General features: G+C 38.0%; 1 protein-coding gene across 7 annotated transcripts in view; it reads right to left on the bottom strand.

The window, feature by feature from the left end:
• The window catches only part of LOC134355549 (neuron navigator 1-like), a 664,756-nt gene that overhangs the window by 105,936 nt on the left and 539,714 nt on the right, over positions 1-19,106 (bottom strand). For 6 of the 7 annotated variants that reach the window (XM_063065565.1, XM_063065567.1, XM_063065566.1 and 3 more), the window contains 3 exons: positions 17,241-17,282; positions 10,869-10,993; positions 4,035-4,220 (listed from right to left, as the gene is read on the bottom strand). In XM_063065565.1, the coding sequence (XP_062921635.1) occupies positions 4,035-4,220; positions 10,869-10,993; positions 17,241-17,282 (353 nt within the window). The remainder of the gene's footprint in view (positions 1-4,034; positions 4,221-10,868; positions 10,994-17,240; positions 17,283-19,106) is intronic. The other variant, XM_063065568.1, reaches the window with a different exon arrangement.

The following is a 19,106-nucleotide window of genomic DNA, read 5'->3' as shown; positions in this document are numbered from 1 at the left end:
AGCACTGAGGGAGTTCTGCACGTTCAGATGTGCAGACTTTCAGATGAGATATTTTTTAAATTAAGGTGTTGTGTGTGTCTATGTTGTAAAATATTTTGTAACAGTACTTTGAAGAAGAGAAACTTTCTATGCTGCCCTCATAATGTTACAGCACTCATTCAACATTCCTAAAACCATCAGGCAAATATTTATTGATGAATGCAGGAAAACCCGGCAAAAATCCCTCCTCTTCCCTGCACATTATCACAGTGGTGTAATGGGAGTTTGTTGTGTATGAATCAGTTGCTGCTTTTCTTACACTTTAACAGAGACTATACTTCAAAAATACTTCACTGGCTGTAAAGTGCATTGTGATGTCCCAATAGAAACTTGAAAAGTGCTACATACATGAGTGATTCTCACATTTATTACTTATGGTTTGATGGTCTGTACTGAACAATAGTTGAGCTGATAGTCAGCCATATTTGAAGACTTGGAGGTTCTTAGCAGATGGCAAACAACTTAATGTCTGCATGGCTTGGTTGCTCTTCTGTTTCAGCCCTTCCTATATTCATTCATGCCCACCACCAGCTGTATTCTTACCTTCGTCGTCTTTTTTTGGGGGGTATACAACTATTTTGATCACTTCATCAAAATCTGAAATCTAACTCAAATACAATAAAGGCCAAGAGTACAGATAACAATGAAAAAGACATCTGTGCCCAGCTTTCATACAATGTTAATAGAGGCAGCATTGTTATCTTAAACCATATGACAAGACTAGGAAAGCTTTGAAAAAGCACGTAAAGCTTGATTACAAAGGGAAACATGAACCTGTATGCTAGACATAAAACAAAGGAGATTTTTCAAAGCATTCTAACAGGCATCAGCTAAAGGTCAACAACTGGGGGTTAATTCCACGAAACTTTCCAAACTTAAGAAGAAGGGAGCACTGGGAACATTTGATGAGAAATCTCTTTCCTTAGCATAGACAGTATAATAACAAATATAACATGCTAGCAAGTCAACAAATTTAACAGAGTGTAGTAATCATGTGAATCTGATAGAAACTCCTGATCTTTAGGATCTATAAGAACCATGTTTGGAAACCCAGCTTCATAATAACTGCACTAGGGAAAAGTTACAATACAACCATAAAGCAATGAATGCATATTTTTAGCCTCAAGCAGCAGGACTTGACTTTGCTAATGTGAGCTTTGAAGTTTAACAGTGCTAAAGGACCACCACTGACTTTTCCATCTGTTCTTAATAAATACTACAGAATTCCTCAAGGAAGGGGGAAGAAAAATACCTGTGAAAGACTATTTTAAATGTCGGGTGAAGTAGTATTTCCTAAAATGTTAATTGTGGCCTCAAGGTAGCTAATCTCAGAGCTATCTGACTTGGGTTCTGAGGTGATTATTTTTCCACTGGGAATCAGAGGTTTGTGAATTATAATAAGGCCTGAAAGAAAAAGTATATAAATGGGAAGTAAATGCAAAAATAACAGGCAATGCATACATTCCTCAGTTATCTGTATCAGAAAGCCTCAATGGGATAGAACCAATATCCCATTAGAAAACTGAAACTGAACAGCAATGTGGCACAAGGAAAAATAATCTGATTGTAAAAGAAAATCAGATCAACTTTGATTTTAATGTGATTTTATACAGAAGGTCACATAATTCAGAGACTGAAACGTAGTATTGAAGGTGATGCCAAACCACACAGATACACTCTTGCTTGCTCTTTTTATTTAAAATTACATATTGTTTTAATGTGTAAAAATAGAAGTTATTCCCCAAGTATATTGTTCAAATTATGTTGACCTTGGAACGCCGTAAGCTTTGTCTGTTGGTGCTGCTCACCCGTTGGGTCTCTGCTGTCAAAGCTACTTGAATAAAGTTGATATCTCTGCCAGAACTGGAGGGGCTACAGCACTTTGATGGGAATGTCTGCTAACTGGCCAGCTAGGTGATCAGCATCAGAGTCAAGTAACTGGATGCTTCATGGCTGCAGTGTACTTGGTAGACTGAAGGGCTGTTTCTATTCTGTAGTGTTCTGGAGTAGGGTTGACTATCACCTAGGATACAGCCTTAACAAATCCCTTTCCAAGGTAGCTAGTATCCTTCCTGCAGCTAACCCCTTTGAGGCAGGGTGCTGTGGAAAAATAAAACAACCTCCCCACAATTACATGAGGGAGGAATTGGGGTGCAGGCTGCACCACTGTCAGCTGACAAATATTCTACAGGGAGAACTTAATTTTATCATCTTGACTTGATAAGACATCAGTGTGAATGATATCCCTTCATAAGTTATTAGCATATCAGGAATGGAACAGAAGTTTGGCATAAATAGGTCCTGACCTAATTTCTGCCCCTATTCATCTTGGGTCTCTTTTGAAAATAGTGTGTTCTACCATTCATGAAATACAGCGGTGTGATCTCAAAACAGCTCTTTAGAAGCTGATATAGAGCCAGACATGCAGCACACAAACAGACCCCTCAGCCCACTAACCCCATTCTAGATCTCAACCACCATGAACTATAATCCTATTTTATTCCATTCTTCTTCGCAAAGATAAAGCACATTTGAGTTATTTTGTTTAACAAATACAGGACTTGTGTTTTCCTGTGATTAATTATTTATTCGTTTTTCTCGTTAAAATACACTTCCTAATTTTTATTATCAAGATCATAAGGAAACTCCACCAGGACTAGTAATCTTCTTCATCATATGAACACCATGCAAGAGATGTCATCAAAAACTCTTTGATCTGACAAGGCATTTTGCTAGCAAAATAATGGATTTATTCACTGGGGATAAGCCACTCATAATATCGGTCAAAGTGGAGATGTGAATAAAGCACACGGTTTCCAGGCTATTTTAAATTCCAATGTTTACTTCCTGAATATGATATTTCTATAAAATTATTGTGCTTGCTCTTTGAAATATTAGTTGATTGTGTAAATGATGGCTATAACATATGACGGAATTGCTAATTGCAACCAAGCTAAAGTATCGGTTCTAGGATTTACAAATGGTAGAAAATGATTAATATTAGTCAGGAAGATTTCACAGATAATAATACATTGAATTTATGTTCACAATGTTCATGAGCTCTAAGCTGCTTTGAGATATTCTGAGCTCACTTAAGTCATTAAACGGGTATTTTGGTTCCTGCCTTTTGTTAGTTTTGATTGGGTGAAACAGCTACATAATGTTGGATGTGCCCTGCAAGGCTTTCAAAGTAATGGCTCACAATCTGCAATCAGCACCACACAGATGCTGCTTGCTGAACTTAAATAAAACTGCTCACAAAAGTTTAGCACACTGAATGTGTTAAGTTATCCTATCAGAACACGGCTTTATCATTTGGGTCTCTGTGACATTTGGAAACTGAAGTCCTGATCAGTCTGAATAGCCAATCAGACTAGTAAACTAGAATTCAATAACTGGGATTATGAATAGCTTCATAAGTATTTTACAGAAATTCGGAAAATACATGGCTTGCATCAAAAGCTGAATGATTTTTTTTGTTACTAAAAATATCACTTGAAGAAATAATAGAATCTTTATGATGGAATGGAATTTCTGACACCACATAAAATTATTTTTTTTGGGACAGAGAGTTTGTTCTTCAGTATTTATGAAGCAGTGCACCATTAAAAACTCAATGCATCATTAAAAACTTAGTTATAACATTCAATAAGCCAATATTTTAAATTGATTTTGCAATCTAAATAGTGCTTATTATATTGAAGTGTACATCAGTTACTGCATGTCTGTTACCAGCACTATGAAAAAGCACAACAATCTCCCTTATGGTAACACTGGCTATAAATTCTAGACTTCAGCATTTGAGTGCATACACAGGGAAGCATGAAGCAGAGGATAAGTTTCCAGAGAAACAAGTTAGCGCTACCAGATTTGTTACCATTACAGCTACACATTCTAGGTCAAAATTTATACAAGGTGTTACAATCTCCTGCACATCAAGTAACTTAAAAATTATTCCCCTAACACTGACTGAAGCTGAGAACATTCCATCTTACCGTCATCCACAGGATCCCTGAATGAACCTGAGCGGATCATCCCTTTCGGTCTTTCAGCCAAGGAAATTGTGCTTCCCATCTGCAGACTTCCATACAAATCGAAAGAGGAATCGTGGGTCGGAATGCTATTGGAACGCATCATTTTTGGAGTGGGGCTGCTGAGCTGAGATACCACCGTAGGGCTTGCTGTTAATGAAACAATATACATATTCAGCTAAGCTGCAAATTGCAGAATAAAAGGGAAATAAGTCTGCATGTGCTATCTAATATGAGAAGACATACAGAGGAAGAACAACATCCAGCAAATAAGTGTCTCTATGCTACTTGTATTCGTCTAATTATGCTGCATACACTAGCTATGACTTGTTGCTACAGAACCTCCGGAGTACTGGAGAGTGGGTAATCTTGCTCTGTTGTTCAAGAAACGTTCCAACAATAAGTTGGGAAATTATAGGCCATTGAGCCTGACATCAGTTGTGGGTAAATTTATTAGGTCAGCATATTTAAGTATTTAGATAGACAGGACTTTTTTAGGGATAGTCAAGGTGGCCTTGCGCATATCCAACCAATCTTAAGGAGGCTGCCAAGAAGATCAGTAAAGGAAAGGCGGCGGACATTCTTTCCAATGGTTTTCAGCAAAGATTTTGACAAAATCCCACACAACAGGATGTTAAGTTGCCTAGCATCCACGGTGAAGTTGCCAACTGGATTCAACAGTGGCTTTGTAGGAGAGGCCAAAGTGTGGCAGTAGATGGTTTTCTGTCTGACAGGTAGCCTGTGCCTAGTAGTATGCCACAGAGACTGATGTGGGTCCAATGCTGTATTAATGATTTTGATCATAATGTGATAAACTAGATTAACAAATTTGAGCATGAAACCAAGATTGGTGGTCATAGTGGACCATGAGGAAGGATATCAAAGCTTGCAGCATGATTTCGATCAAGTTGGAAAAATGGGCTGAAAAATGACAGATGGAATTTAATACAGACTATAATCCCACCTGATCTGTACAAACACCAGTTTTCCTACCGGGAAAACCGCTCCACAGAGGATGCAATCACAACAGCCCTCCATATTGCTCTGACTCACTTAGAGGAAACCGAACGCTTATGTGAGGATGTTATTTGTGGACTTCAGTTCTGCATTTAATACAGTCATCCCCCAAAAACTGGTCAGCAAACTGAACACTCTTGGCCTTGGTTCCTCCCTGTGCTCATGGGTCATGGACCTTCTCACAGACCGACCACAGCAAGTCAGAATTGGTAAGCACACCTCCACCACCCTCATCTTAAAAATAGGCACTCTGCAGGGCTGTGTGCTGAGCCTATGCTCTACACACTCTTCACACATGGCTGCACCCCCATCTACACCTCCAACTCCATAATTAAATTTGTGGACAATATCACAGTGGTTGGCCTGATCTCGGACGAGGATGAAACAGCCTACAGGCTTGAGGTGGATCATCTGACGGAGTGGTGTAAAGACAACGACCTGGTCTTTAACACTTCTAAAACAAAAGAGATGACCATTGACTTCAGGAGATCAAAGGACAGAGTACACACCCCCCTCCATATACATGGAGAGTAGTGGAAAGTGTGGAAAACCTAAAGTTCCTTGGAGTTATGCTCTCAAAACACCTCGCTGCTTGTAAAAAAAAGGCACAACAAAGACTCTTCTTCCTCAGAAAGCTGAAACAGCCAAACTCCCACAAATGCTGTTGCTTAACTTCTACTGAAGGACAATTGAAACCATCCTGACCAACAGCGCCACAGTGTGGTATGCCAGCTGCACAGCCGCTGGGCGACAAGACCTGCATCGCATGGTGAAGGCGGCCCAGTGAATTGTCAGGATGGAGCTCCCAGGACTGGACACCATCTATTCCAGCAAACTCAGGAGGAAAGCAATCAGCATAACCAGAGACATCACACAGCCCGGCCACTCCCTATTTGACCTGCTGCTGTCCAGCAAAAGGTTCAGGACACTAAAAGCCAGAACAAATAGACTGAGGAACAGCTTCTATCCCAGAGCTGTGGCCTTCATCACACCACTCCCACAGAACAATGACTGAAACTGTGAGCACACACATGCACACACAAAGACTCAAATACTTGTACTAACAGCACTTTGTGCATTACTGTGATATTCTGGTGCTGCTGCAACTTATTTTCTGCTATTTATCTATTTAATACTGTTTTTCTATTACTGTCTTGTTTTTATCTACCGCTTTATTTAATTGCCTGACAGGAAGCCAAACAGAGTTTCATTATACCTATGCATAATGACAATAAAGATCATTCATTCATTCAAATGTCAGGTATTGCACTCTGAAAGGACAAATCCAAGTAAGACTTATATATTAAGACCCAGAGGCCTGCAGAAAAACATGGGGACCTCGAGATACAGATTCATTATTCTTTAAAAGTGGCATCACAGATAGGAAGGATCTCAGGGAAGTTTTTGGCATATTGTCATTCATAAATGAAGGCACTGAGTACAGGAGCTAGAATGCTATGTTGAAGTTGGAGTCATAATCCCTGGAATGCTGGTGAATGAGGGGAGATCATATAGAGCAGCGGTCCCCAACCAGCGGGCCACAAAGCATGTGCTACCGGGCCGTGAGGAAATGATATGAGTCACCTGCACCTTTCCTCATTCCCTGTCACGTACTGTTGAACTTGAACATAGGGTTGCCAACTGTCCCGTATTAGCCGGAACATGCTGTATATTGGGCTAAATTGGTTTGTCCCATACGGGACCGCCCTTGTCCCATATTTCCCCCGCTGAGGTAGAGCGTTCCTATGAAACGTTTTGTGCCGAAATGGCGTAAAGCAAAAAAGCAATTGCCATTAATTTATATGGGAAAAATTTTTGAGCGTTCCCAGACCCAAACAACAACCTAGCAAACCATACCAAATAACACATAAAACCCAAAATAGCACTAACATATAGTAAAAGCAGGAATGATATGATAAATACGCCAATTTGCAAAACCGATTTGTGGAAAAAAAATCGGCATGTACACACATGCGCACGTCATACATGTGCACACAGGTGCCTGCGCAAGGCTTCATGGTCATGGTAGTCTTTCGTGGGGTAAACACAAGTGTCCCATATTTGACTGCTACCTTTGTCCCTTATTTGGCAGTGAGAAAGTTGGCAACCTAACTGTAAAAGATATGTTGAGGTGAATTTAACCCTACTTGAACACCCCCCCCCCACCCCGGTCGGCCAGTCCGCAAGAATATTGTCAATATTAAACCGGTCTGCGCTGCAAAAAAGGTTGGGGACCGCTGTTATAGAGGAATACAAAATTATATGGGGTATAGACGGGGTGAATGCATGCAGGCTCGTTACCCTCGGGTTGGATGACACTAGAACTAGAGGTCATGGGTTAGGGGTGAAAGCTGAAATTCTCATGGGGAATCTGAGGGGAACATCTTCACGCAGAAGGTGGTGCGGGTGTGGAATGAGCTACCGGCAGAAGTGGTAGATGCGAGTACATCAGGAGTATTTAAGAGAAGTTTGGATGGGTACATGGATGAAAGAGGTATGGAGGGCTATGGTCTCAGTGCAGGTTGTTAAGACTAGGCAGAAGACCAGGCTGGCATAGACTAAATGGGGCAAAGGGCCTGTTTCTGTGCTATAGGGATGAATGGCTCTATATCTGAGTGCAACATTTCAGCATTGTGGTTCATAAGTGACACATTCTCAATAAAATTAATTTTATATCTGTTTCTTCATACAAGATTGAAGAAAATTATGCAGATGTGAGGTTTCTGCCATGTTAAGTTATTTCTGTGCTTTGACTAATCACAGACGCCTAACCAGTCTATTGCAATCGCGTTAAATAGTCCTGAAGGCATTTTGAAAATAAAGGAAAAAGTGCAGGTGTTTCAATGACCCATAATGAAAATGGATGCATTCCGGAAAAAAAAATAAAATTCATTAATTAATGTTCAACAGTGAAATAAATAAGATTAATTTCATAATCTTGACTATGCTTCATTGAGTGGACTTTTGTGTTTAACATACTAATCACAGCAATTAAATACAATTTATGAAAAAATAGCTTACTCTGGAAATATTTTTTGCCATTTGTGCACTAACAATATCATTCAACCGTAAGAGTTAGAAATAATGAACAGGTGCTTGATACAATTTAGACTTGTTCTGTTTCCCAGTGTGCAGCTGTTAATTGGCGTTTACTTTGAGAATGTCACATCTCTTGTTTAATTGACATTTGTTTACAGCAAACTCCACAAAAAAGTCTTTTGTTATATTTCATGGTCAATAACAAGTCTTCTGGTCTAAATTAGCTGTTAGTTTTAGAATCACCTCATTAAGGTGCCAGCTAAACAAACTTCAGGCCTACAGAGGAAGATTTTGATTTCATATATTCTATCTGGATGATTGACTTCATAGAAATTTGCTTTAAATTGGAGGAAATTCCAGGTCAGGTTATTACGAAGTTGCACACAAGTCAGAATTATTAAGTTCACACACTGAAATGTTATGACAAGGATTAGTAATAACTAGGATTTTTCAGTACGTGCTAGGCAAGTGCAGATCTGTTGAGGCCAACCTCACGAATACAACTGATGACATCTTCACAAGAGTGACAGTGGGTCTTCTCAACACGGTGCAGAAATCCTGTCATATTGGAGGAGGTGGGAGCGGATGGGGAAAGATGTATATAAAACATACACTATCTACAGAAATATAAACACGACCCCATTACAGCTTGGAGCTTCAGACGCCCTCTGGAATCAAGTTTCTACGTTCCTTCCCGTGTGCGAGTGGGTTTCCTCTGGGTGCTCTAGTTTCCTCCCATGGTCTAGAGACGTGCTGGTTAGTAGGTTAATCGGTCATAAATTGTTCCGTGATTAGCTAGTGTTAAATCGGTGGGATGGTGGGTAGTGAGGCTCGAAGAGCCAGAAGGGCTTGTCCTGCACTGTATCTCTAAATAAATAAATTGACAGCTGACTAAGACATTCCCCGACTGTCAAACTGTCAAAAAATATTAAAAATTAGGAATAGTAAAACCTACATAAACTTAAAAACATAAAGATTAAAGTATTTAAATGAACATAAACAACTTTAAAATTGTAAACAAACTGATAGGGTGCTTGGCCTTAACATCTATTCCTCTCCATTCAAGTGACGAAAGCTTAGTTCATATACAGATTGTCCGGATATGGAATTGACTGGCAAACATAGGCAGCAAGAATCCACAGGATTAATATGAACATGGTAAATAGAGGAGAGGACTACGGGCCAAGTACTGGGCAATGGGATAAATACAAAAGGTGCTCACTGGCCAATCTGACCTCCATCCATGCTAATTAATTCCTCGATTCTTCTAAGATTCTGTGAATATAATTCTGAAAATGATACCAAATTGAAGGATGGAGTAGAACATTGAACGGTAGAAGACAAGCGCAGCTTAATACATAAAGCCAATAATGAACAAGTATGTGCTTGTGATTGGAAATTAACCTTCTGTATAAATAAATGAACTAAAACATTTCAGCACCAAGTAAACAGCCATAATCCTCTGAAAATATCTGTAAATTAATTTTGAGTTGCAGAATGCTCTCATAATGGCTCATAAAGGAATAATGGAGACAGAAAGCAAGAAAGTGTGATCATAATTTGTTTAGCCTCAATTACTCCCTGTGGTAGTGTGCCCTACCTTCTAATCTCTCTCTAGATAGAGGGTTTTCTTCGGAATTCTGTTCTGGAGTACTCAGTACCTTACCTTTATCATCTGTTGTTTTAGTTGTACCAGATGATAAACTCTATCCCTTTCAACATCTTAAACATCTCTCTTTTAGCTCACTCAGTCTTATTTTTTTCAGACAAATAATGCTCCAGCCTTCCCTGTCAGGTATAGTTTCACATTTTTTGGGTATCTTTCCAGAAATTACTATTTTTGCACTCTTCTTTTTTTTACATTTTAAAAATAAAATGATGTACTTCAAGAGTAGTTCAAATGCATTTCTTTAAACTAATGGCTTTGAATACTTTGCAGTGATCCTCTTTTGCAATCGATGACGCCGCTCCATTTTCCAATTTGGTATCCATTTCAGAATTATATCTCCATTTCTCAAGTCCATATCATTATATAAACACTGAACAACTAGAGTTAGACTTCTGGACTCCTACACCCCACCATTTATCACTCAGAGTATTGAGTGTTCACCTTTACTTTTAACCATTCAGGTCAGCATCATGAAATGGGCACAACATATATCAGAAAAAGGCTACATCTATAGTCCCTTTTATCTATGATATATACCAGGACTACCGATGAAAGAAAGGTCAGAAATCATTTATGTATCGGCCACTAAAATATGAAAGTCTGTCAAAATCCTGCTACTCTTGACAAATTAACAGTGACAGATTTTATTTGCTGCAGACGTAAATAGCTTACACTTACATGGATAACTCTAAATGTATATCTAATCTGTAAATTCAAAGCAACTTAAATCTTTAAAAACAGCATAAAGGAATGCAACACGATTGGGTTTACCATTTATATATACACTCAACTAATAAAAATGTTTACATGACCGTTCTTCATATGGTCAATAGATCTCTTCACTACTTTATAAAGCATTTTTTCAATGTGGAAACTAACTTCAAACTATTCAATAAAACATATATTTTGTGTGGGCTTTACACTATAACACCCAAAAATAAAATTTGTCATTTTAATACATATTATACTCAGAAGCTGCAAGACAAAATACTATTTTTTAATAAAATGAAAGAGATAAAATGCAATTGGAAAAATTTTGTTCATAATTTAGTTGACAATGAAACATCACTAACCTAAATTTGACAATGGGACGGAAGAAGGAGAAGAAAGTAATTGGCTATCTGTGTCTACAGAGCTGGCAGTAGGACGTGTATGAAGCCATTCCTTTGTGTCTTCCTGCTGTGAGCTTGTTCCATATCTGTAAATGAAGTGAAGCCAGATACATATAAATTATCATTCACTTGGCTAATGGAAGAATCAGGTTAATAATGTAGAAGGTAATGGAGTAAAAATACAAATTAATATTTTATGCTATGGATAGTTTATGTTGCTTGCTGGTGTTAGCTCGATAACTTATTCAAGCTAACTTTTAGCACTGCGCATATTTAGTATTTATTGGTATATAGTACTGTGATCTTGATTATGTTACAAATAAAATATGGGATTGAAGAAAAAGTGCATTTCTACAGAGGCCATGCTTTAGCTGTTTGCCAACTGTTCTGCATAGGTTTCTGAACACTTCCACTTTAATCTGATTGACTGCTTTTGTAACTAAAGAGGATTAAGTGTGTTTAAACTAGAGAAGTAGCAAACAGTCAATCTATTTCTCATCCTTTACAGTTGGAACAAAGAGAAAACTTTCTCAGCCAAAGAAACCAAGTCTGCTTTAAAATAAGACTAAAGCACAAGACATTCATTGTTGAAGTTTGATCTGGGCTAAAACACATTTCCATCAAGACTGTCATGCAAACTAGTTTGTGTATTTGCTTGCGCTTGGGGAAAATTTTCGTCCATGTGCTGAACCCAAGATAAAAATCTAGTCTTTAAGTGAAATATAACACTTTTGACTACAAGGGCCAATTGAAGCTTGGATAGTTGTGTTAGTTTAAACTCACAATAAATTGATATATTCAAAATAAAAATAATGTTAAGAAGCCTTTTATCTGGTTTTCTGCCAACATGATGAAAGTACACTACAGGTTATAACTCTCTTGCCTAGCACCTCTGAGACTTGATTGGTGCCAGATCACAGAAAATACCAAACCAGATTAAAATTGCCCCCACCCCCAAGCATAACTGTTCTTTTTAGTTATAAATATCCCCCAAGTTACATAAGGGTTTTGAGATCTGTCCATAACCCAAAGTTTCCATAAACTTCCATAAACAGAGGTTGCAAAGGTAGGTTAATCTCTACCTAATTAACCTACAGATAGCACTGAGTTTAGTACGGAAATGAACTAAAATGTGCACTAACCTACTGGAAAATGAGCTACAGGGGGCTCCAAAATGGTTAAACTTGCTAACAAGTTGCTTAAGGCTTTATAAAATAAGATAGGCATCCAGGAAAGATCTAAGTTGTGCACAGCTATTATGTAAACACTACTCAAGCACAATGGCATGGATTAAATGAGCTGCTATAAATCACAAATATTCTGACAGATTTAAAAATGGGATCTGGGGCAAAGAAGGCAAAAAACACATCAGCTTTGTTCAAAGAGGAAAATTAGACTATACTGGGTAACAATATTCCAGCTAGCCCTGGGATATTTAGCTCAGGGTTAAAATAAAAAAAATCAGACATGCATCTAATTGAAGCAAAAACAACAATTACTTTATCTTAGAATAAAATGGTCATTTAAACTAAATGCCAATTGGGAAGGAAAATGAAAACTGGCAACATAATTCTTTGAGAAGGTTCTTCAAAATGAATAAAATGTTTGTGTAAATCCATTAGATTACAAGTGCAGATTAGTAAGGCCATGAAATAAAAGCATTGCAAGCTTTAAAAGTAGGATTTAAGGAACTAAAATGTGAAAAATCATTGTTGTCTCAAGCTAAAGGAGACAGTAGAATATTACATCTTCCTGAAGAAAGGATATCAAAACCTCAGGAGCTATGTGGCAATCAGCAGCATACCAGTAAAGAAGCAATGAAAGGGGACTTGGAGTTGCCAGAACTATTTGGAAGTGCTATTAAGAACTTAAGAGTTAAACAGAAAAACAGAAATGTTTTGAATTACGAAATTTCATTATTGGGAAGAGACCACTTCCTGTGATTGGGGTTATAGTCATGTGGGGACATTCATTTGAAATTTTTATTAAGAGGATCTAGGTTAGCAGAAATTTATTTGTTCAAAGTTGTTACAGCAGGGAATATTTTGCTGTTGGAAATAGTTGATATTATGAAAACTTTACCTTTAGAAGAAATATTATGTGCATAAGCAAAAGAAGGTACAAGGTCATGGGGACAGAATGGTTTTGGGTTTAGATCGGAGTGGAAAAAAGTCAGTTCCGTAATGTTGAGTTATCCAACCTCCTCTTGGGCTGCAAACCTCAATGCTTAAAACATCCTTAAACTGACATTAAAAGGTTCATTTTTTACTGTTATTGATTCTATCTCAGTTACATGTTAAAAAGATTTCTTTCATAATAGTAATAAATTTTTGCAATGGTCTCCTGATAATACTTAATTTAAAAGAATCACTCATGTCAGGTTTTAAATATATCATTTAAAAATCCCCATATATGGCAGAACTTTTTAATGAAACTTTGGGAGTGAATTTTAATTGAAGGCATTCAGTTAAATGTACATGCAGAGTGTAATTGAAGGTATCCAGTTAAATGTACATGCAGAGTGTAATTGAAGGTATCCAGTTAAATGTACATGCAGAGTGTAATTGAAGGTATCCAGTTAAATGTACGTGCAGAGTGTAATTGAAGGTATCCAGTTAAATGTACGTGCAGAGTGTAATTGAAGGTATCCAGTTAAATGTACGTGCAGAGTGTAATTGAAGGTATCCAGTTAAATGTACGTGCAGAGTGTAATTGAAGGTATCCAGTTAAATGTACGTGCAGAGTGTAATTGAAGGTATCCAGTTAAATGTACGTGCAGAGTGTAATTGAAGGTAGCCAGTTAAATGTACGTGCAGAGTGTAATTGAAGGTAGCCAGTTAAATGGACATGCAGAGTGTAATTGAAGGTATCCAGTTAAATGTACGTGCAGAGTGTAATTGAAGGTATCCAGTTAAATGGACATGCAGAGTGTAATTGAAGGTATCCAGTTAAATGTACGTGCAGAGTGTAATTGAAGGTAGCCAGTTAAATGGACATGCAGAGTGTAATTGAAGGTATCCAGTTAAATGTACGTGCAGAGTGTAATTGAAGGTAGCCAGTTAAATGGACATGCAGAGTGTAATTGAAGGTAGCCAGTTAAATGTACATGCAGAGTGTAATTGAAGGTATCCATTAAATGTACGTGCAGAGTGTAATTGAAGGTAGCCAGTTAAATGGACATGCAGAGTGTGCAACCATAAATTTGTTCCAGTTCCTCCATGTGCACAATCACACAGGAAAGCCACAGGGCATGCATCATCACCTCAACTGGCATATAACCTATGACTTACTGTATCTGAGCAATGTGATCTTACATCATACAACATAGAAGCAACACAGCCCAGTGCTGTAGGAAAGCTTACGCAGAGATGAAACATGACCTTCAGTACCTTTTCCCACCAAGGCTTAAGACTACCTCGATCTATCTTGAAGCAGGATGCAAGTTCATCTTCTCCCAACTTATGATTCCCTCAATGGCCCCAAACCCTAGCCACAAAGAGTCTTCACACTCTCCCTCTTTCTCTTCTCCATCTCCCCATTGGGGTTATGTTTGAACTTTTCACCTTCTCTATCCTTCCAGATACTCTTTAAGATCTTCCCCATGACCTCTCGCATTCTGACCTCTTAATTTGCATCACTACTATTTCCTACAAAATTACTGAATCGTCGTCGATGTTCTTTCTGATCTTCTCCCATTGGCCGTCATCCCTCAATAAATTATGATCCTCTTTCTCCTCCCCATCAACTATAACAATCTTCCTTAATGTTTCTCTTCCTCTCCCCATTGTCACTGTCACATCCAACACCATGGACTTCATCTCATTCCTCAGGCCTTAGCCCCACCCACAAATCAATCTCCATCTCCGTATCCCCTTCCCAGTGTCAACATCTCTAAAGATCTATCCTGGGCCCAACATACTGATACAATTACAAAGGCGGCACAACAGCAGCTATTTTTCATTCGAAGTTTGAAGAGATTAGGTTTATCACTAAAGACTTTCCACTGTTCCTCTGTAAGGTCAGATGCATTATGTTGATCTGATTATTTTCCAAGATCTACCGAAATTTACTTAGAAATGGAATCTATCATGTCAATTGAAATGGTAGTGACAGTCAACAATACTCCAAAAAACCCACCCAAAAATTCTTCCAGCTGTATTGTTATGGCATTGCTAGGTTTCTATCCGCTATGTGATCATAGCAAATTAAAAAAAAATGCAAAATCAGAGATTGACTGCAGGAATGACAGAGTCTGCAAGGTTTCTTTGGGATACTCTGCAAATCTGACATCCTTAAGCACAGTAGGCCACTCACATGGTTGGAGTCCTTCACAGCACATCTGAGGCTGCTTCAGGATTAATTCAAGGGGATCAGTTTGGGCAGCTACCAGCAGGTAGGGTCTGATGCTGAAGAAGCAGTTTCAAATGGATGCCCTTCACATCAACTCAAACCAACATAATGCATCTGACCACACAGATAAAAAATATCGATTGTTAATGAGGTAGTCATAAACACAGCATTATTTTAATGGTTTGCATAAACTGACAATTATATTTTATGAATGGAATTCCTACTTAGTTCCAGTCAGAGATAATTATAAGCAGGTTTTAGTATACACAGAGAGTGAGCAGGTCTGCAAGAGTGAGAGAATGAGCCAGAAAGAGAGAGAGAGATCATTTCTAACATGGTGGAGTTAATATAATTCTTGATGTTCATTGATTATACTTTTAAGTACCTTTTCATTAGTTTTGTCTCTCGTTGTAGAACAAAATCAAGGATGACAGTCACCCCAAGACATTAACTCACTGTTTACCTAATAGCCTTTATAAGGAGTATCGCTTATAGTTCATCATGAAACAACTGATTTATTTCTATGTCAAAAGATGGGGCCTGCTGGTGTGATCAATAGCTGAGAACATCCAACGTAGTTGGAATAGACAGCCCAGATTCAGCTCCTGCTTGTGGTCCCCATTGGGCTGCACTTACTTTCTCTGGTTGAGGAAGACTAGCTGTGTTGACCTACCACACCTAGGATTTGTGCAGACTCCAAGAGACAAGCAGGGTTCATGCAGTCTGTCCTGAGCCATGCTCCAGAACATCCTGACACTTACTGGTGGCTAATGATCTTTAAAATATTGTAGATGCCTCTCACAAAAACATTCAAACACTATTCAAACAGATGCAACTAATTTAAAAAAAATCAGAAACAACTACATGTAATTAAAACACATTAAGTTACTAAGAGGTAATTAAAAAATATATATTGACATAAAGCAAAATGACTTGAAGACTTCTTTCAAATGAAAGGGACTACTGTTTCAATGCCAGCCAGACTTGGCATAAAGTTGAGGGGCCAGCTGCAAACTACTTCTGCATCCCGTGTTTAATGAGTCACTGCTCCACCGCTGAGCTCAGGGAGAGCTGTTTGTGCAGGATGTCCAAATGTTCTTGCTCAAACAATGTCAGAGGGTGAACTTGGACTTTCTTACTCCAGAATGCTCAGTCCATGAGTATTCTCAAAACTGGCATAATGATTTTTCAGCAAAGGGGATTGGGGTATTGCATTGGGTTAGAATTTGAAATGAAAGGTCAGTTGTGATCTTTCCCCGTGGATTGTAAATGGAAGGAAAATTTTCACTGGTGACTTCATAAAACCAGGATGTGAGAGGACTAAAGTCTGTGGCATGGTTTTGGCTTGGACTAGATGGGCCAAAGGGCCTGATTCTGAGCTGTACTTCTCTGTGACTCTCTGGTGAATTGTGCTGCTGCCACACAGTGCCAGTGATCCAGGTCCTAATTTGCAGCATTGTCCGTGTGGAGTCTGGATTTTCTCCAGGTCCTTTGGTTTTCACATTCCCCGAAGATGTGCAGGTTGATAGGTTAGTTGTCCCACTATAGATTGCCTCTGTAGTGTGTAGATGAGTGTTAGAATCTGGGGGAGGCTAATGGGAAGATGCGGGGCATAAATTGGGATCAGTGTTGTATTAGCACAAGTGGGTGATTGATAGTCAATACAGGCCCAGTTGAGCAAAGTGTTATTTTGCTTGCTGTATGACGATGTATCTTTTCCCCTCAAAAAAGTGTCATACCTGTCATTTAATTTGTCTAGATAATCATATGGATTCTTTATATTTTGTTTATTGATGTGAGGTGATAGAATGATGGCATGTGAAATAATGGACCAACAATAACCCGTGGTCAAAATGGTTAAGGGGATGGGAGTTGCAGCTTAATTCCTTTATATTGCAGCTTTGTACTTTATTTTATGAAGACTGTCTGGAATGTAGAATTTGACATCAAAAGATCAATCAAGCTACATCGTAAGGTTGTTACCTGAATCCTTTTTTCGGCAGAGTATTTCTGTCACGTTGTGCACTATAAAATAAACAGGGAACACTGATACAACATCATACACAACAACAGACAAAACAACACAAACATGGAATTACTAATAAACCACGCAAAGGAATAAAAGAAACAGATGCATTTAATTTGATGAGAGTAATTTCAATGGATGATGAGGCTAAACTTACACTCACACCAAAATTGCTCCAGCTTTTGAATCACTGGTGTTATTGCTTGTTCCTTTGGTTTCCTGATTGAGTGAGTGTCCTGAGACACAGGTTTAGACATTAATACTACCCTCAGTATTATCCTTAAGCCAGCTGTTTGAACAAGCTTTAAACCAAGACGAGAATGACTTTATTTTGCTTTCCTCTCTCTGGAAAACTTTTTTTCATCGAGATAGCTTTTGTTATGAAACACTGCAGGCAAAATCTGCATCCATCATACAATTGGAGCATCTGTACTTCATAACTCATATTTGATTGAATTTGAATGATCTTATATTTTATAAACTTCTCAAACATTGAATTAAAACTATTTGGATTCTTTTGCAGAAAACATATGTATTTTGTTTTAAAAAAATAGAGTAATTTCAAAATAACATCAAAGAACTGTTGGATCACATTCCTGGATACTTATTGTCTTGATGCTTCAAATTCAACACTGTATTTTTGTACAAAAATTGTTTCACAAAAGAATGCACTGTTTAAGAAATCTGAACATGTATTCATAATTTATTCCACTCTCAGCAGTTAGTGGTTTCTTGTGAAAGATACCAACAAAGCAACTACTGTGTATTATGCTTAAGAACACATGACAATTTCAATCACTAAATGAATGCCAGTAACAATAAAATATATTGTTATTTTATCCAGCATCATGTTAAACATCAAATATATTTAAACATTTTCCTGTTCCAACTACTCAGCTCAGTCTACTTTAACGAAAACACAATATGAGGTAATGATTGAGAAACCAGGCTTAGAAACCTCTGACAAAATGAAAAAAAACTGCTTTCTTGTTCAAAATTTTCACAAAATCTGATTTTAACAACTAATTATTTATATTGCCCTAACCATAAAAGAATGCTCTACTGTATTTAAATTAGGAACACGAGGAATGAATGTTCAATGCAGATGCAGGCAGTTAGTAGGGGCCACCTGAAAGCACGGCAGCAGAACAGAATTAGATGGGACGAAGGAAGCAGGAGGAAAGATGCACCAGGATGCCATCAAAATTGGGATGAAGGGAAAGCCAATTGCTAAGATACCTAAAATCAAGAAAACATTAAGGAAGCAACATTTATAAGACTCCCCTACACCACTACAAACCTACAAAATATTCCATGACATCAATTTTTGGAAGAATTTTGTAAGTTGAGAACAACTCAGTTGCTATAAAATATTGTGAACTAAGTGCAGGGTACTGAGAATGATTTTCTACCCCTCTCTCCATGAATTTCTTGAACTTTTCAGAACCAAACCATTAGAGCAAGCATTTCATCATCGGCCTAATCTCTCTCTTCCTGGCACAAAATAAATACCTTTATTAATCAGTAACTTGAGAGAGTGATCAAAAAAAAGTTGCAACCATGCTTACTTTTTCCCTTCTTGTGTGAAGTTTAAAAGTTGCACATTTCTGAAATTGTTTAACTTTGAGGAGTTAAGCATGGACTTTTACAGCACTTTTCAAAAGGATTGTCCTTTATCCAACGCTCCTTTATTTGGATTTCAACCAGGCTTTGGGGTGTTTTTTCTATATTTAAAATGCAAAATCTGGTTTACAACAAAATATAGATTGCAGAAGTAAAACAATAACTGACAACATTGCCATGCACACTGGCAGCATTCTGCA

Source organism: Mobula hypostoma, chromosome 13 (assembly GCF_963921235.1).
Source record: "Mobula hypostoma chromosome 13, sMobHyp1.1, whole genome shotgun sequence".
In the NCBI taxonomy this organism is placed as follows: Eukaryota; Metazoa; Chordata; class Chondrichthyes; order Myliobatiformes; family Myliobatidae; genus Mobula; species Mobula hypostoma.
The sequence above is the reverse complement of the archived record's forward strand: the minus strand, read 5'-3'. Positions and strand labels throughout refer to the sequence as shown.